Genomic DNA, 17,625 nt, shown 5'->3' with positions numbered 1-17,625 from the left:
CCTTTATTATTTTTACTGTACATAAATGATATACAAAATGTTTGTAGTAACTTGAGTTCAGTTATTTTTGCAGATGTTACAAATGTATTTATATCTGGTAGGAACGTCACCCAAATAACTTCTATCACAGCAACTGAAATACCCAAACTTGAGCAATGGTTCTTATCAAATAAGTTGTTGGTTAATATGAAGAAAACAAATTGCATAGTATATGCACAGAAAAATAAGAGAATACCAGATGATGTAGCTGATGTTGTTATAATCAAAAGTTTCTTGTTCCTCATTTCTTGGTGTTATGTGATATAGATGAACATCTTAATTGGGCGCCTAATATAGATTTAGATGTTCTACATAAAATATCTTGTGCAACAGGTGTAGTAATCTATAGGATAAGACATTTGTTATCGTTAAGGATTTTATTATATATTTATAACGCCACTATAATTATTGCCGCATGCATTTAACATATATATTCTTCAATGATCTGGGGCCAATGTGCAAAATCTCATTTAAAAGGTCATAACGTGCAATAACAAATTTTCACCCCTCAACACCTTCGCAACCTCTGTTTTAAAAGCTGAGCTTCTTACTGTATTTGATATATGTAAATTACAAACCGCCTCATTTATGTATTCATGGTATTATAACACCAACTAGACAAACTGGTGACCTATAATACCTCTTCTCAGATATGTTACATCGCAAAGATCTCTTAAATATCAAGGAGTACATGTTTGGAATCCTGTGCCTGATAAATTAATGAAGTTATGTCCTTCCCTTGCCTCTTTTAAACGTAAATATAAAAGATATTTGTTGAATAATTATAATTGAAGTTTTTGCAGAAATTTAATCAAATGTTCATGTGATGTCTGCAATGTGTATTTTTTACATATTTTTCACTCATATAGTTTGCCTGTTTTATTTGTCTTTCTTTCCCTCTTTTTAAGCGTATCTTACAATGTGCATAAAATATCAAGCGGGAGTCCAGCGGCCGTAGAAAAGCCAAATGCCTCTGATTTGCTGGCTCCTCCATTTTCTCTCTTAGAATTTCCCCCCTTTTTATTTATTTTTTCTCTTTCTCTCCGTTGTGTTTTTTCTTCTTGTACAGGTACACTGTTACCCAATGTAATGTTATTATTTTCACTTTGTTCTTCGTTACATGTATTTTAATGAGAATTTGGAAATAAATGAAATGAATGAAATGAAATGAAATGGATGTGCAAAAGTGTAGGCCTAAATTTGAGCGGTATATTGTGAAAAAAATACTGTTGAAACTGTACCCTTATCAGAAAGCCGATTGTATTTTTCCAATCACTACCGACAAATGAACATTATGGTACAATCTTCAAATATAGTTTTTATTCATTTTATATGTCAGATTAGTGTAAAGACGGGTAAAATTAAGTGATTTTGATATTTATTTGATTAATCTTTGCGCAGGTAATGTATTCGATGCGATTCCCGGTGCCTCTACTGTATGCAGGCCTACTTATCATCTTTTAAAAGAAGGGACGAGGAAAAGTAGGCCTAATTACCTTCATAAAGACGTATACTTAGGGGAATTATCTTCCTTTGAGAGTGGCTGGTCATGATGCAAAGACACATAAATCGATTGTCTTCATATCTGTGGGGCAGCTCCAGTATTGCACATTATTATACCTCAAATATATATATATTGTGAGTGACAGCATCGGACATGGGATCAAAGGGGAAACTGTTGTAACTTCCTCCATCCCTAGAACTTCTGACGTCCCGTATTGGACAGCACTGAGCTCTAAAATGCAAAGAGATTTTTCTCCTCTCCACCACTTAGGGGGAAAAGCTGTTTTGGCTTTTTGCTGCAGAATGCGACAGTCATCAATGAATGCAAACATGAGGAGCGCCGCGCGGTGGGAAGCAGGTCTCTGGATGAGGAACATTGGAGCCGTACGATCAGCAGATGGCGTCTTTCAATAATGGGTCTCGGAAAACTCGGCACATGATGGAAAGCTATGCATGTTCTTTTAAATGCTATATCCGGTCAATTCTTTAAACACGCAATTTTGCTCCGTGCGGACAAACGACTTCTACCAAATTAGTCAGCAGGCTACCTCAAAAGAATTGTGTGGCTGTTTAATGTGCTGTTCTACACCACAGATTTGTACAAGTCAAGCCAACTGCTCACCTCCAAATCTTGCAGCTTACACGTAGAAATCTACAGTGCATCTTCCAGGCAATCCAGCTAGCTTCCGTCTGTGTGTGTGAGCTTGTTTTGTACAATGTAAGTTGTGGATGTCCACTGAAATGACTGAACTGAGCTGAGCTGAGCACTGTGACTTTCCAATTTATGTTGAAGAACATTAAAAGGCAAGTAAATTTTACTGAGCTTGCTGCCATGGCTTGAATAGCCAGCTAACCGTTAATAGATCTACAGTACCTAAACTTTTAGCCCGACCAGTGGGGGGTGTTTCACAAAGCCGTTCTTAAAGTTAAGAAGAACTTAAGTGCGACTGGTGATCAGTTCTTGTGCTGCCGAATTATTGAGATTCTGATAAGTATAGCACACAAGAACTGATCACCAGTTGCACTTAAGTCCTTCTTAACTTTAAGAACGGCTTTGTGAAACACCACCTCGCTGTTAGTACGCTGTGCAGTCTGTCGCGCTACTTACAGCGACTGGGCTGTGTTACCTAAAGTTTTACACACGGATGCACACGCTATGCGGTAATTGGGCCTAGCTCATGTTACAAATCCAATGCAATGGATAAAGTGTAAGGGTACCACCTTTCGGCAGGGTACCTTTTTTGACATTGGCACCCTGTATAATACATCATTCATGGCTGTTTGTGCAAAGATTAAGTGCCATTAGTTATGAAAACAATACCCTGGTAACGAAGAAACGAAGTCAATCTCATAAACAAACTAACAAACTAACTTTGTTAGAATAAACGCGTTTCAATTACACATCCGCTCAGTAACGGCAAATGACTGTGAAATTCACGTGTCTATGGAGGGAGGGGTGCCGATCGTGACTATGACGTGAGGTACCCTTTATTTTAAAGCCGTGCAAAGAAAATGCATCGCATGTACTAAAATTGCTTTATTTTCAGAGACTCCAAAAAATCTCCCGCCGAAAGCCCATTTTTGCAAAATCTCCCGTTCTCCCGTTTGAGATTTGATTTCTCCCGCCCTGGCTCTGTGTCTCCCGGTGGAAAGGATTTCTTACTTATTGCTATCTTATGTTAAAAAAAATAAGCCTTAGATAGCACCAGAGAACATCTAGAACCCTAGGAACTTCGCGCTTCGCACACATCAACTTGGAGTCTCCCGTTTGCTAGGGGTTTCGGGCTGGAGAATCTCCAGATTAGAAGGTGCTTGGGGTTGGAGTCTCTGTATTTTACAACAGTGATTCAGAATCAACAGGATGGTCATGAGATTCAAAACTGCAGTATTTACGGCATTTGTAATTCATCGTATCTGAGGAAAAACTTTGGCGAATTTGTTGTATACTTTTGGAATAAACAAGCTGCAAATCCTTATAGAGGCGAATAGAGCTACTGGTACCCTCAATCGTGCAACCATACCTATTTTCATGATTTTGCCAACAAGATGATGAAGGCTTTCTTCAAGCAAACAACTAAGGTAGCATTGAGGAGGAACTGTAGCAGTGGGATCAGACGGCAATTAATCCAGGTCTGGGTGGGGGTTCAGAGGACCTTTATAGGACACAGCCAGAAAAATCTTAGCAAGTGTGTGTGTTTCCATATTTACCCCCCCCCCCCCCCCCACTAATTTTGACATACAATAAGTAGAATTACTAGAAAGTGTACATGTACCACTCTATACAGTGACTAGGCACCCAACCCTTGTTAACTTTGCACACACACAGGGGCATTTGGCAAAACCATTTGGCAAGTGGTAGGTCTTTCAAATTCATGAAATTCTTCTGTCGAGATGTTTTCATTGCAACTGATTGACAAATTGCCCTACATCGACGTAAATAAGCACTGAATTGATCATTCTTTTAATAGTAGCCATGATAAAAAAATCATGGGCGTACATACTCGAGCAGGACTCGAACCTACAGCTGTACGACCTGATCACCGGACAGGCGTCATCTCCACTAGACCACAGAGCTTTCGCCCGACAGCAATTGTTGGTTCTATTATCCTATAGCATATAAGGATTAGAAGTTGAGAAATCCTTTTCTGGAGTGGTGTTCAAGAGTGGTAAAAGATGTAGCAATAGCGTGTTGTAATTCAGTATACTGCCCTACTGGTCGGTGGTACTAGTTATCTAGACATATTTATACATGGTCAGTCCAAAAGCACGACCATGCTGACACATTGGAGATTAGGGGGATTAGCTGACTCTCAATTCAGTCGCTTTACACTGCCCTTTTCCCCTAGCCATAAAGATTTGGATCAGGCATGTACATTGTACAATGTATATCGTGCTTGTAATGTTATTGTTATATCTGTTTTCTCTTCACAGTATTCCCTTCAAACACCATTTAAACAGAGTTTGATAATTTTCGTCAGGCAGAGATATCAGAGACATAGAACAGCATGGTAAGCTACATAACGGACTGCAGTTACTCTCATTTTCTTTTTTGTAAAACTGATAATTTCTCACATTCACAGGAAATATTCATGTACATGTACAGGGACATTATGCACTTTGTTTATATACTATATGACAAGCACTGTCAATTATTATTACATGATTATACTAAAAAAATGTCTGCACATGCAAGGATAAGGTACACTCTTAGGGTGGTATATTCTGAAATCCTTCCTAGGAAGAAATTTCTTCCTAAGTCAGGATTTCTTCCTAAGTGGTATTCTGAAAATCTTCCTAAGTTTCTTCCTAAGTAGACTTAGGAAGAAACTTAGGAAGGGGGCGGGAATATGCAAATTTCTGACTTAGGAAGAAGTTGGTATTCTAGAATGCACTTAGGAAAGAATTTTAGGAAAATATTTAGGAAAGCTCCACCCCTGTCCTAAGTACGTTGTTAAGAATAGCAAACTGCAAGCATCGTGATAGGCGCGCTTGTCAGTCATTGCGCGCACATGTACTTTGATGCGCGAAATGAGCGTGAGAAAGGGGACATGCCGCGCACTCGTATATTTCACCCTACGTCATAGTAATATGCGATTGTCATTGGCAGACATCGGTTAGTTCCTCATGATACGGCATTTCGTATTGGCTTAGGAAAGGACGTGGGCGGGAATAAGGATGGCCTAATTTGCATTAAGAAGTGCCTTGGAAGAAATTTCAGAATACCAATTTTGTCTTTCCTAGGCACTTCCTAAGTTTCTGACTTAGGAAGAAACTTAGGAAGAAACTTAGGAAGATTTTCAGAATACCACCCTTAGTCTATTAGTACATCTCTCCCTTTCCTTGTGCAAACATACATCTACAGTCCATATCTACAGTCCATAGCTCATATCCAACCCTTTCCTCTGCTGTATACTGTCATTCTAAACTTGCCTAGCCAAGTATTTAAACTTGAGATCTTGCTATATTTGCAAGTTCCCAGCATCTAGTGTTATGGTTGATTATCTGTGTGTCCACACTTGTTTGTATTTGCCACTTCACAGTTGTTGTCTTCTCTTCAGACAAGTTAACCAATATTCTCTCCCACTACTGGTATTCCAACCTCTTTTACATTTCCAGCCGTTGCTCGGGCCCCAGCTGGTCTTCACCCTCATCATGTCCAGCATAATGCAAAAGGTCATCGTGCCCTACCACTCCTTTGCCCAGTGGCTGATTACCAGAGGGTAAGTTGTTCATTGAGTCTGATTTTGCTTGGAACTGATCAGCAGGGGGAATCTGTGCAATCGCATCGGCAAAGGGTGTCTTGTAGACCATGCCATTGGATAGTGCTAAAATGCATACTTTGTATTTTTGAGGAAAATAGCTCTCATGGAGAGATATACATTCTGTGAGTGAAACAAAAGGCAACAGTACGATTTTGAAATGAAAGGGACAAATATTGAGATGCTACACACATAGTTGCAAATTCCAGTATGTCATTCATATATCATCATACATGTATTGTCAAGGTTATTATCATTATATTGTCCAGACGAAAGTTAAAAGACACATCCAAAATTAGAGTCATGTTATCTGCATCGTATTTTCAAGGTTATAATGGTATATCATCATATTGTCAAGATGACTGTTAACCTGTTGGAGACTAGTCCTGAGTATTCTTGGCCAGGTGTCTATGGGAAATGTGTGTTATTGGAAAATCAGTCCGTCTTCAACACGTTAAAGATGCATCCAGTTTGACATTCGTACAGTGTATGTATATCATCATGTTGTCGAGGTCACATATGTAGCCAGTAGGGTGAGATACTAAATGCAATGTTTGACAGAAACCCAGAAGTATAGATTCATGTCTGTCATTCACTTGTATCGGTCCAAGGAGCCTCTTTGTTAGGTATCTTCCCGTGCTTTCATTCTTCTATGATGCCTGTCATTATGGCCAAGATCATCATATTATTTTCTCTTTCTTTCTTCGCACAGCAATCTGAAATACTTCAACTACCCATCTGATGATGAACTGAAGAAGGCAGCTGGTATTGTACAGGGCAGAGGCAGGCATAAAAGAAATAGGTATGAGCTAGCGTCTGCTTGTCAATATTCTTTGTTCTGTGCTCATATACAGGGAATGCAGATGCTGCGACAGCAATTTCATTCGTATGATGATTGCAATATAAATTTTATATAACAGAAAGGTCCAGTTGGTTTTCTCTTTTCGGTATTCAAAATAGAGGTCAGATATGTTCTGCAGACATCTCTGTCTTAGCCGTGCTGGTCTAAAGTTATACACATGTAAGTGGAGAGAAAAAAGGCTTGCCCTGAACTAGCTGTGTGTGTTGCACTTTGAAGTGAGTGTGTTTTCCGTTTATACCTCAGACTCAATATTTTCCGTAAGTTTTGAATGTTTATGACCCCTTAAAAAAATTACATATTCATTCTTAATTATGACAAGAGGATAGTAGCATTCATCATGAATATTTCCATACTCAAACTTTTCAAGGGAGATCATTTTTATGCCTCCGCCAACGAAGTGGCCGGAGGCATTATGTTTTTGGGTCGTCCGTCCGTCCGTCCGTCCGTCCGTCCGTACGTGCGTCCCGTTTTGTTTTTGTTGATATCTCAAGAACCGTGAGGTGGTTTTGCATCAAACTTGGTATGAGGGTATATCCTGGGGGGATGATACTTTGTTTGGATTTTAGGGTCACGGGGTCAAAGGTCAAAGGTCACAGGTTATTTTGTGACAAAAGGTTGAAATTTCATGTTTTTCTCCATATCTCGCAAATGGTTCAAGGTATCTTCATGGAACTTAGTATATATGCATGTACCGATGGGCAGTGATTATCTAGGGAAGTTGGGGGTCATGGGTCAAAGGTCAGGGGTCAAAGGTCAAGGTCAACTCCTCAAAATATCACTACTTTCCTTATATTTATGCAATGCCTGAAGGGCAATTCCGCAGTTAGGTGGACATGACATGGATAAAAGAAATGTGCCTCTTTATCTTACTCTTTAATTTAGGTACCAACTAATGCCATGGATGTTCACCAATCATTAAGGTCTTTCAAATTCAGTAGATTTTATTTTTCGTATTTATTGATTTCGCGAGATCTAAAACCATCATTTAAAATGTACATGTGGGACTGGGGATGCTGAAATTCACTTAAATGCAAATTACAGTGGGTTCCTTTGAAATTTTTTCCTCAAAGTTTTGCTAATGGGTAAAAGATGAATACATTTAAATACTCCAGAAGTCATGTGACATTTCGTCAATTACAAAAGGGTGAAATGACCTGCGGAATTACTCCGGACAAATGTAACGTTACTAACCGTAACGTTACTAACCATGCTTTTGGGGGTCTAGCTAAAAAATAATTGGTCGAACTGCTCAAAAACTTTGTGTGAACATTTGTCATGATGCAATAATTAAAATTAATGCAACACTTTGTTTGAAGTAACTTGAATTTTTGCACACTTTTTGTTACAAGACATTGATTTTTTTGTCATGTCCTTTTTTCGTAACGTTACTAACCTGCCCTTTAAGCTGCCATAGCAATTCTAATATTTCATGGATTGTATTCATTCTTTTCTGTATCATAAACCTGGGAAGGATGAACATGTTTTTGACATAATTTTGACTTGAAATGAATAAATGGTAATTTAGTAGTAAAAACAAATATCTGAATTTGTTCAAATGTAACGTTACTAACCGCGGAATTGCCCTGAAGGATTTTTTTAAAACTTGATGTATGCATGTATAACCCAATATATATTCTGTGGGAAGTTTCTTGCCAAAAGCTTAAAGGTCAAAAGGTCAAAGGTCAAGTGAAAGTGCTAAATTGCACTTCTTCCTCCATATCTCAAAAGTAACTCAAGGTATTATCATGAAACTTACATATGCATGTTCTACCTAACAGTGATTCTCTTTGGAACTGTGAGGTCAAAGGTCAAAGGCCAGGTTTAGATAATACTATCTTATCATTTGATACTGAAATTATACTTTTTCTCAATACCTTGAAAATTACTCAATGCATAAACTTATAAAAGGGTCAAAAGTCAAGTGAAAATCATCAGTTCCCCCAAAAACCTGCACTCTGATGTTTTAATCATTCATCCAATTGAACCTAGTTCTAGGAAAGTGAACATTCAGCACATTTGTAGCAAACCTGTCAGTTTGATATTTTGTCAATTGTGTAAAACTGTCATCACACATTGTCAAGACATTGTACTATAGACCTATTAGGAGAACCATGCATTACGGCGGAGGCATACACCAGTCGCCGTAGCGACATTTCTAGGTTTTTTTTGATGAACTGTCCAAAAAAAAGATTAGAAGGTAGTAGTCCACAACTTCCTCAGTATTTTTTTTTTTTCAGACTGCCCATGAAAATTGATCATGTGGTGTCTGTCTATGTTTTTTAAAGCTATAATATCATGACATGTGAAAGGACAATGAGTTTTACTTTGTGCAAATCGACTACATTTCGATATCGGAAACTATCATGCATGCGGTCTCAAAAGCCTCAAAATGTTGCTTGCAAGAGAGCCTGTTACCTGTGCAAGGACCAGCACTGAACAGTTAGACATTGTTTTTTACATTCAGACCAGAGAATGCAGGCAAGCGGAATGGCGCGGCATCGTCCGTGTCCGGCACCCAAGTGCAGACCTTCTCAGTGCCAAAGAATCTGGACATTGAACTGACCACGGAGACACTTCATCCAGCTCACCTCACGCAGATCCGTTTTTATGGCGAGTATAGGTGGCTGGTGGACTTTGTGCTGATGGCAACAGTGGTTCACGCAGTGACGGAGGTGTACTATGCCCTGGTCGACGCCCAGGGGGATCTCAACCTCAGCTTAATTTGGATGATAATGGGCGTGGCCTTCAGTTTGTATCCTTTGAAGAATCCGTCTGGTTACTCTCTTTTTTTTTTGTATGAATGTTGCTGCTATTATTATACACAGCATTTAAAGGTAAAACGCAGTTCTAATATGTCTGAAGTGTTGATCGATTTCTGTCGATACCTGGTGTAAAATGAAGACATATGCATAGAAAGTGTGTGAAATATTGCTGTGATAACACAATTCAGTTTGGTAACAACAAAAATGTAATATATTACTGAGATAAGTACAGTGCAAGTATTGTAGTCTTGGACCATACCCAATTGTGTTTTGCTGCGTGATGTTTTATAATCATGTCATGGATTATATCAGGCCATAAGCAGCATCCATTGTGTATTCAAGAGTGAATCAAATACAGCTTAGTAGCTGAATGCAATTCGATACTATTGCTGATCATCATGTACTAGTAATGTTGTACCTACCCACTGCTGAATGAGTAGGGTGCTTCCGGAATAAAAGTTGTGTAAGCACTATGCTAAAAAATTATCGTACACTTCTTGATCTCAAAATACTCCAAAACAACTCACTATCCTGGCATATCACTTCAGCCTGACAAGTTTCTTGGTAGAGCCTTTCGATAAATAGCAAGCCAATTCCAGATGGTGGGAGATGAATTTTGAGCCCTGCTGAGAACTACGTATGTATCAGCTTTAAGTCTTTTACAGATGATTGCTTGGCAGCTTGGGGGTTAGGCATTGTTTTGACCCACTCACTATCTTCCAGTTTATTTAAGCAGTCTGTTCTCGATGGAAAGATGTCATTTTTGTTGGAGATATTTTCCTTGACCTCCACCTCATCCTGCAGACACATCCTCCTCTCCCTCACCTCTCTCTATTTCAAGTCGGAGGATGCTGGGGAGATGGCCCTGTGTGTGACCTTTGGCTTCCTCTTCCTGGTTGTTGCCATGGCAGTAATTGTCATTGATGAGACATACCTGGAATTTGGTGTTGATAAAGGTTAATAGAAGTGCAGAACTTTAATAATTTTTTTTTCAATTGTACAGTGGAAGTAAGTTATTCAGATTAGATTGGCAATAATTTGCACCAACCATTTGTTTCTTTTGCAAAGAAATTAGATCATTGTAATCACAATATTTGATTCCTGCAAGTATTGGACTACAAACCAAATGCCTGTGATATGTACCTAAAATGTAAAAAACAATGGACATGATTGAGAAAATTAAGAAAAACAGACTTAACAGGCACACATGGTACCTTGCTCTGTTAGGATGAGCAAATTGCAATTGCAATAACAAAATACAAGAGAGATTTTGCATTATCAAATGAAACTAAATAAAAGTTTAACTTCAATTACTGTGACGTAATAATGATTGAAAAACCTGTAACTCCAACTGACCATATTAACAAAAGTTGTTTGATAAGACTGTGCTTCTTGCTTTGATTAGTTTGATTTGTCATGTAAGTATACACAAGGGACCCAATACTGTACAAACACACACATTTTCGAGAGTGTATTCTCCATCTCTGAACGCATTTCTACAGCCTATGATGACTTCCTGAGGGGGGCCAGCGACTACCTAGCCCAAGGTGAGCTGGAGTCCCAGGGCCCCATGTCCCGGACCACGTTCGAGTTCATCCTGGCGCTGGTGGCGGCCCTCCTGGGCGCCTTCCTCACGTTCCCTGGGCTGCGTCTGGCCAAGATGCACGTTGACTCCCTCAGGCACAACGCCCACCTGCCACACATGCAGTGAGTGCCAGATGCAGTGTGATTACTGATGTTCATCTGTGTCCGTGTGTGTTTGTGCTCTTGTAAACAGCTTCAATTGGGGATATTGCCATGTTTCTTTCCAGGCAACTAGGCATACATTTCACACCGGGCAAATGCCTGTTTGTTTGGAGTGCTGTTCGCAAATTTAAAAACACACAAAAAATATTATCTCTGATTCCGACATTTTGTGACATGCACCCGTACATTTCTCCTTTCAGTAGTACCTACATTTGTACTGTGCTCCAAAATCCCGAATTTAACCACTCGCGAAATACAGTTGAACCTCTATTATCCGGCCTCCCTTTATCCGGATCTCTCTATTATCCGGACTCAATCTCGCCGTGATTTTTTTAATCTTTTTTTAAGAATTACGGGAGGAAAGGGGGATTCCCAACTCCTTGAAAACTCCTACACAAACACACATGAATTACATATACTTGATACATTTCTTAATAATTATTTAGGTAAATCATCCCAAGAATTTATAAAAGAAAATGATTTCATTCTTGCAAACACGAACCTCTATTTTGAGGTCTGTTACTGAGTGTAACAATGAAAAGGTTGCGGTATACACATTACTACATGTGGTACTACAATGGGCTACATCAGTACATGTGTATGTATATGTACATGTATAAAGCATTGAGTCTCCCGTATCCGGCCAAATCCATTATCCGGATGAGCCCCGGTCCCGACTTGTCCGGATACGAGAGGTTCAACTGTAGTGGGGCACTTCCGATTAACAACAACAAAAAAAAAAATAGACTCATTAAGTAATGATACTGTAAATAGTAATGTTTTACACTATTCAAATAGGGAAATTCTAGAAAGGATTCACGTATCCTCAATTGTTGAGTATGAACCTATACACTACATGAAGCCTAATTTTGAATTACCACTAAAATTGAATATGAGTAACATTTTGGATGGCTTTCAATTTCAGTTAGTGAAGTCATTGCAATAAGCAATAAAATACATTTTCCAGAAACAATGGAATAATTATGCTCACTTTAATACCTTGAACAAACTGCTATATCCCCAGTTGAAGCCTCATACAAGAATTTGTGGGTGTGTGTATGTGCAGGAGAGTGTTTGATATTATTGCCACTGTCTGATAATCAGGCGGTAGGCAGAGTATAAAATAGTCTTGTATAGCTAATCTGTCGTTAGAAACTGAAATAATGCAATCAGTGTCAGCAATGTGTTCTTCTTTTCTATCTCCGATCATTCCCAGAATCCTCCTCCACACCAGCTTCCTGTTTCCGCTCATGATTGCCCTGTTGTGGGTTAAGCCGGTCGCCAGGGACTACGTGAGGAGCCCCACCCTGGGCAAGAAGGTCAATTTCACAGAGGAAGCCCTGTGAGTATCCATTCAATAGCCATTCAGTGGATGCTGCAGAGCACCATTGAATACATTCAGTTGTTCATCCTTCACACCAGAAGCGCTCAATACATCCTCATCTGCTAAAATGATTAAATTACTCTCCAGTCACTAGAAGGGATCGTATTGTTTTGATTTAGACCTAACTTCAAATTTCTAACTTTTTTTGATGAGATAATGAGAAACCTCTTTTATGAAATGTGCAAGAGCATGTAATTCCAAAAGGAATTCAAGGTTTATTTGATGAAAATGGTTTTGAAATGGCTGAGATATATCCAAAACAGAGCAAGCCTGATAAAAGATGACACCCACCTTTTACTAATTTATTAACTTATAAACTTTGAATTCCTTTTAGAATGGAATGCTCTATACTATTTCATAAGTGGTTTCTTGGTATCTTTCAAAAAGTTAAAAGCCCAATCCTCATCTCCACCAATACCATACCATTCCTGTAACTTGTTGAGGACAGTCCTGAGTATACTCAGGCAAGTGCCTGTGGGAAACGGTATTGTAGCAAAAGCAGCCCATCCTCAATGGGTTAAAGGGGAATCCTGGGCCATTAAAAAGTTAGTCTGATAAGAAAGAGTAAAGTTGTGTAAGTACAATAATGAAAATTTAATCAAATTTGAAAAAGTAAGGAAGGTATTGCATCATGAAGTTTTACTAATTTTCACAAAACAACAGTCAATATGCAAAAGAGTGAGTTGATAAAGTCATAACCTCACAACGTGCCATATAATTTGCACACAAAATCTCAATATTTCCAGTTCTTTTGTTGAAATGCAATTATCCCCCAGTCTCATATCCTGATATATTTGACTGATCATTATGATTATTATTTTGAAGGTATTAGCCAGGAATAGTACGTTTTGCACTTTCATTGCAGAAAAACTTGATATTCATTAGCTTTTGAGATGATGACAACATCAGCTCACTCACTTGCTTATTCATGTCAACTGTCCAAGAACTGTTTTGCCAAAGTTAGGGAAACTTCACAATCCATAATTTCACTAGTTTTTATATAATTTTGATCAGAGTCTCACTGTTGTTGCTTACAAAATTTTACTCTTTCTTTTCAAGATTGAATGTAACTTTTCCAGAATATTCCCATTGGACTTTTTAGAGGGGTTAAGATGTCATGCGATGTATTCAGTGCGTAAAGTTGTGTAATTTGTGTATGTGCAAAATGTTGCTTTGTGTCTACTCGTATCTTTTCTAAGCGAAGTTTAAAAAAAAATGTTACAAATATTCAAAGGACGTTCCTTCTTGTGCCGACAGAATTACTTCACTCAATTGAAAGGTTATCATATCAATGCTCTTCAACCTACACGTTACAACCTGACTGCCTGATTACCTTATATTGATAATCATCATCAGTCCGAAATGGAAATATTTTGATCGATTTGCATAACTAACCTCACTGTCAAATTTTTAGGCACAGACTGACTACAAAGAAAAAAACTTGGCAGGTACTATATGCCTAACTAGGCCGGGCTATTTAGGTAGATGATAGAGCCCGGGAGGGCCCAGGCTCCCTCCCTCCTGATCTCGGCCGTTGAACCGCGCAATCGCGACGAAAATTGGCACACACATTGACTCTGAGGTAATCTAAAGTACCAGGAAGTTAATTTTTAAAGAAATTATCATTTATGCTAAATTATGCTAATTTATGCGTAATGATGCATGAAATCAGACAATTTGGTATAACTCACTAAATAAAGCTCAAAACAGGCACATTTTTTGTGTAAATATTCTCTTTAGTGTCCTGAGGAAATGTGAGAGAAAAAAATTGTGCAATCAGAAAAAAATTCTGAAGTATTTTATTGTTTTTTGAATTTTTTGAGTATTTCTTTGTTTTTTCGACTTTATGTTTTTCATTGTTTTTTCGATGAAATTTGTCCGCGATATTGTTCCGAACAAGAAGTTATGTTGTTAATTGATTTTAATCAATAAAACCCCCAAATAATCATGCTTTTATGAAATTTGCCTGTAAGCACTGTTTGCATTGAAATTGTACGCGAATTCATGTTTTTGAGCAATTTTTGGTCTGACACGCACGTACATATTTATGTGCAACTTCGGATCCCAGCACCCGGGCATCACAAATTTGGTGTCAAAAGATGCGGGAGACTCAAAAAAAGTCATGAAACATCGCAGCGATAGCTTTTCGTGATAGCGATACATCGCGTGGAACCCTGGCCTAGTTAGGGTTAAGCCTCGTGGAAGAACACAATGTCATGAAGATCGCATTTGAAATCCTCACACTGTAAAGCAAGACATTTTCATGACTCGAAATTGTTGCAAACTGGAGGCGGTGGTCTTTATTTTGTGGCATAAAATTTTTGCGAATTGCCACTGCCATTCAGTGCATATAGTGTAGACAAGAACTTTTGTGTGCGTTTTAATTTCTCAAGTCTTGGCTCTCACGACATTCACGAAATTAAAATGCATTCGAAGATTTCTAATTTTACAGTACATGTATTTCAATATGAATCAGTCTCTTGGTGTACAGTTACACAAAGGGTTAGTAACCTGATTTTGGAAAACAAATGAGTGATGATGTTCTTTGTGAATTCATGACATGCCAGGAATGAAATGTCAAACCAGCTTCTGTGCTCATTCATCCTCCACTATGAATTCACCTTTTTTCTTCTTACCTTTTTTTCTTCTTTGTAACTGGAATTGTATCATTGTAATGCATAGTAATTGGAATTGTATGTCTTTCCATTTTTTGAGTGCATGGGAACATATACACTATGTGTTATGTGTTGTATTTATAAGCACTGTTAACCAGTTGAAGACAAATCCCAAGTATACTTGGACAAGTGTCTATGGGAGATGCGTGTTGTAGCAATATCAGCCCATCGATCCTCAATGGGTTGATTATTATGATTATTCTTATGTCTCTTTTCGGCCAGGATGAGTGATGAGACGTTCGACATTGTCCGCTTCAGCTTCATCCCAGCGTTTGCCCTCCTGAGGATATCGCTGATGACCGTTCACCTCCAGGCCTACCTGAACATGGCCCAGGAGAGGTTTGATCAGATGAGGAAAGAGGCTGGTCGCATCAACAGCTTGGAGCTCCAAAAGAAGGTTGTCACAGCTGTGCTTTTCTTTTATTTCATAATGATAATGATGATCATGATGGTGAGGAAGATGACGATGATGATGATGATGATGATGATGATGATGATGATGATGATGAAGATGAAGTTGAAGATGATGATGACAATATTGATGGCAATTGTGACAATTAGTATATTGTCGTTGTTCTTATTACTACAACTGTTGATTCTATTTTAGATTATAGAGTGATCCTCGACTTTTAAAATTTTTAGCATGCTGCATCGATCAACTCTTGTTATTGTGCATTTATTCATGTGGGCAAAGTCTCTAGTGCCTCTGGCTCAGGGTCTAGTCCCTAGAAGCTCAAGGGTCCCAGGTGCTTTTCTGGTGCTATTGTAGTGTTACTGAGGATTACTATATTCAAATTCTTTTAAGGATGAAAATCTCATCGGTAGGTTTTAGTAGGTTGGAGGACACATTTGAGTCATTTGCAAATATCTTGTCTTCTGCATGTCGTCAGTATAAAGTGTCATGACACTTGTCCCGCATCTTTTAGAATGGTGCATAAAACTTGTGGCATGTTGCTGCAACATTCTAAAATAGCCCTCGTGGATCATCCTTGATGATGTAAACTCTAATTGATACAATGCATGAAATAAATCACATTGTGACATACTGTAAAATTAGAAATGTTCGCATGCATTTTAATTTCGGTGGAGCCAAGATTTGCGAATGTTCTATGCCGCGAAAAAGGCGATCAGCTCCTATTCGCGAAAATTTAATGCTGCGAATATTTCTTGATTTACAGTGTACAAATAAACCTTTGGTGTTGTTGTTGTTGTTGTTGTTGTGTTTTTTTTTTGGGGGGGGGGGGAGAGGTTGCAGGCCATTTGTGGCCGTATATAAGTACCGATGGTATGTGCATACAATATGCAAGAGTTTGATGTATGCCTTTTGTCTTATTTCACTGTGCAGGTCATCCGAGTCTTTTACTACCTCTGTGTTGTGGCTCTCCAGTACATCGCACCAGTCATCCTTCTCTTCTGCTTTGCCTGTATTCTAAAAACATCAGGTATTATAGAACGGGTCGAGTGAACTCTTTAATCTCATCGGTGGAGAGCCATGCGTTGATATTTACTGACGACACATTTGATATCAAATGATTTCTAGAATCATTGTGAACCATGATTGTCATATTCAAGTCATTTCTAGCCAATTTTGTTTTTGTTTTTGTTTTTTGTTTTTATAATCCTGTTTGAAAGTGTGAAAGCGCATTGGGTTTTTTTTTTTGAGTGTCCAAGCTAATGGGGGGGTGCTGAAAGGATGGGGGGTGGAATCCATCTCCCCCCCCCGGTCTGAGCATAGCCATAAAAGCCCGGCCCCTTTAGGGTTAACCCTATTCTAGCTGAAATTGACCCCCCCCCCCCCCCCCCCCCCCCCCCCCCCCCGCTAGACGTTTCGCACTACGATTCCGCAACGCGCAAAGATTTTGCTGCGTTGTCTCAGGACTTTTTTCATTGAAGTCTCCCGCAAATTTTGAGACCAAATTTGCGACGTCTGGGTACACCGTTCTGAAGTTACGTAATGTTTTGCATATGCATGTCAACCCAAAAACAGCTCAAATTCATGATATCGTGTGCAAATCCAATGCAAATTGTGTTTTGGGGTTAAATTGATATAAATTAGATTATTTCAACTTTTAACCATTGAAATTAATCAATTCTAGTGTAGATAAGCCTGAAAGAGTGCCTGCAACAAATTTTGACGAAAAAACAATAGAAAACAAAAGGTCGAAGAAACGATAAAATACATAAGAAATTAACAAAACAATAAAAAACAAAAGAAATTGTTTTTGATTGCGCTGTTTTTTTACATGAAAATTGTTTGATATGTCTTGAGGAATTCTGACACAAAAATTTAGCAATCCTTCAGTCTTTTTGATGGAGTTATAGGTGAAAATATAATTTCATGCACAAATTTGCATAATTAATTTATTGAAAATAGAAAGGAAATATTTTTCTATTG

The 17,625-nt window shown here is 38.5% G+C and overlaps 1 protein-coding gene across 1 annotated transcript; it reads left to right on the top strand.

Moving 5' to 3' along the window:
• Nucleotides 1-4,497: 4,497 nt before the first annotated feature.
• On the top strand, nt 4,498-16,672 carry LOC139735443 (transmembrane protein 161B-like; the record flags this gene model as incomplete). The annotated part of the gene is made up of 9 exons (XM_071646196.1): nt 4,498-4,550; nt 5,659-5,762; nt 6,514-6,603; nt 9,128-9,415; nt 10,230-10,381; nt 10,928-11,132; nt 12,388-12,513; nt 15,453-15,627; nt 16,576-16,672. Coding segments are annotated over exons 1-9 (1,240 nt in total), but the record flags the coding sequence as incomplete, so codon positions are not given.
• Nucleotides 16,673-17,625: the final 953 nt, after the last annotated feature.

Source organism: Diadema antillarum, unplaced genomic scaffold (genome assembly GCF_040938485.1).
Source record: "Diadema antillarum isolate AM-2024a unplaced genomic scaffold, OU_Dant_1.0 seq00000580_RagTag, whole genome shotgun sequence".
Taxonomy (NCBI): Eukaryota; Metazoa; Echinodermata; class Echinoidea; order Diadematoida; family Diadematidae; genus Diadema; species Diadema antillarum.
Note: the sequence above shows the minus strand (reverse complement) of the source record. Positions and strands in the feature narration are given on the sequence as shown.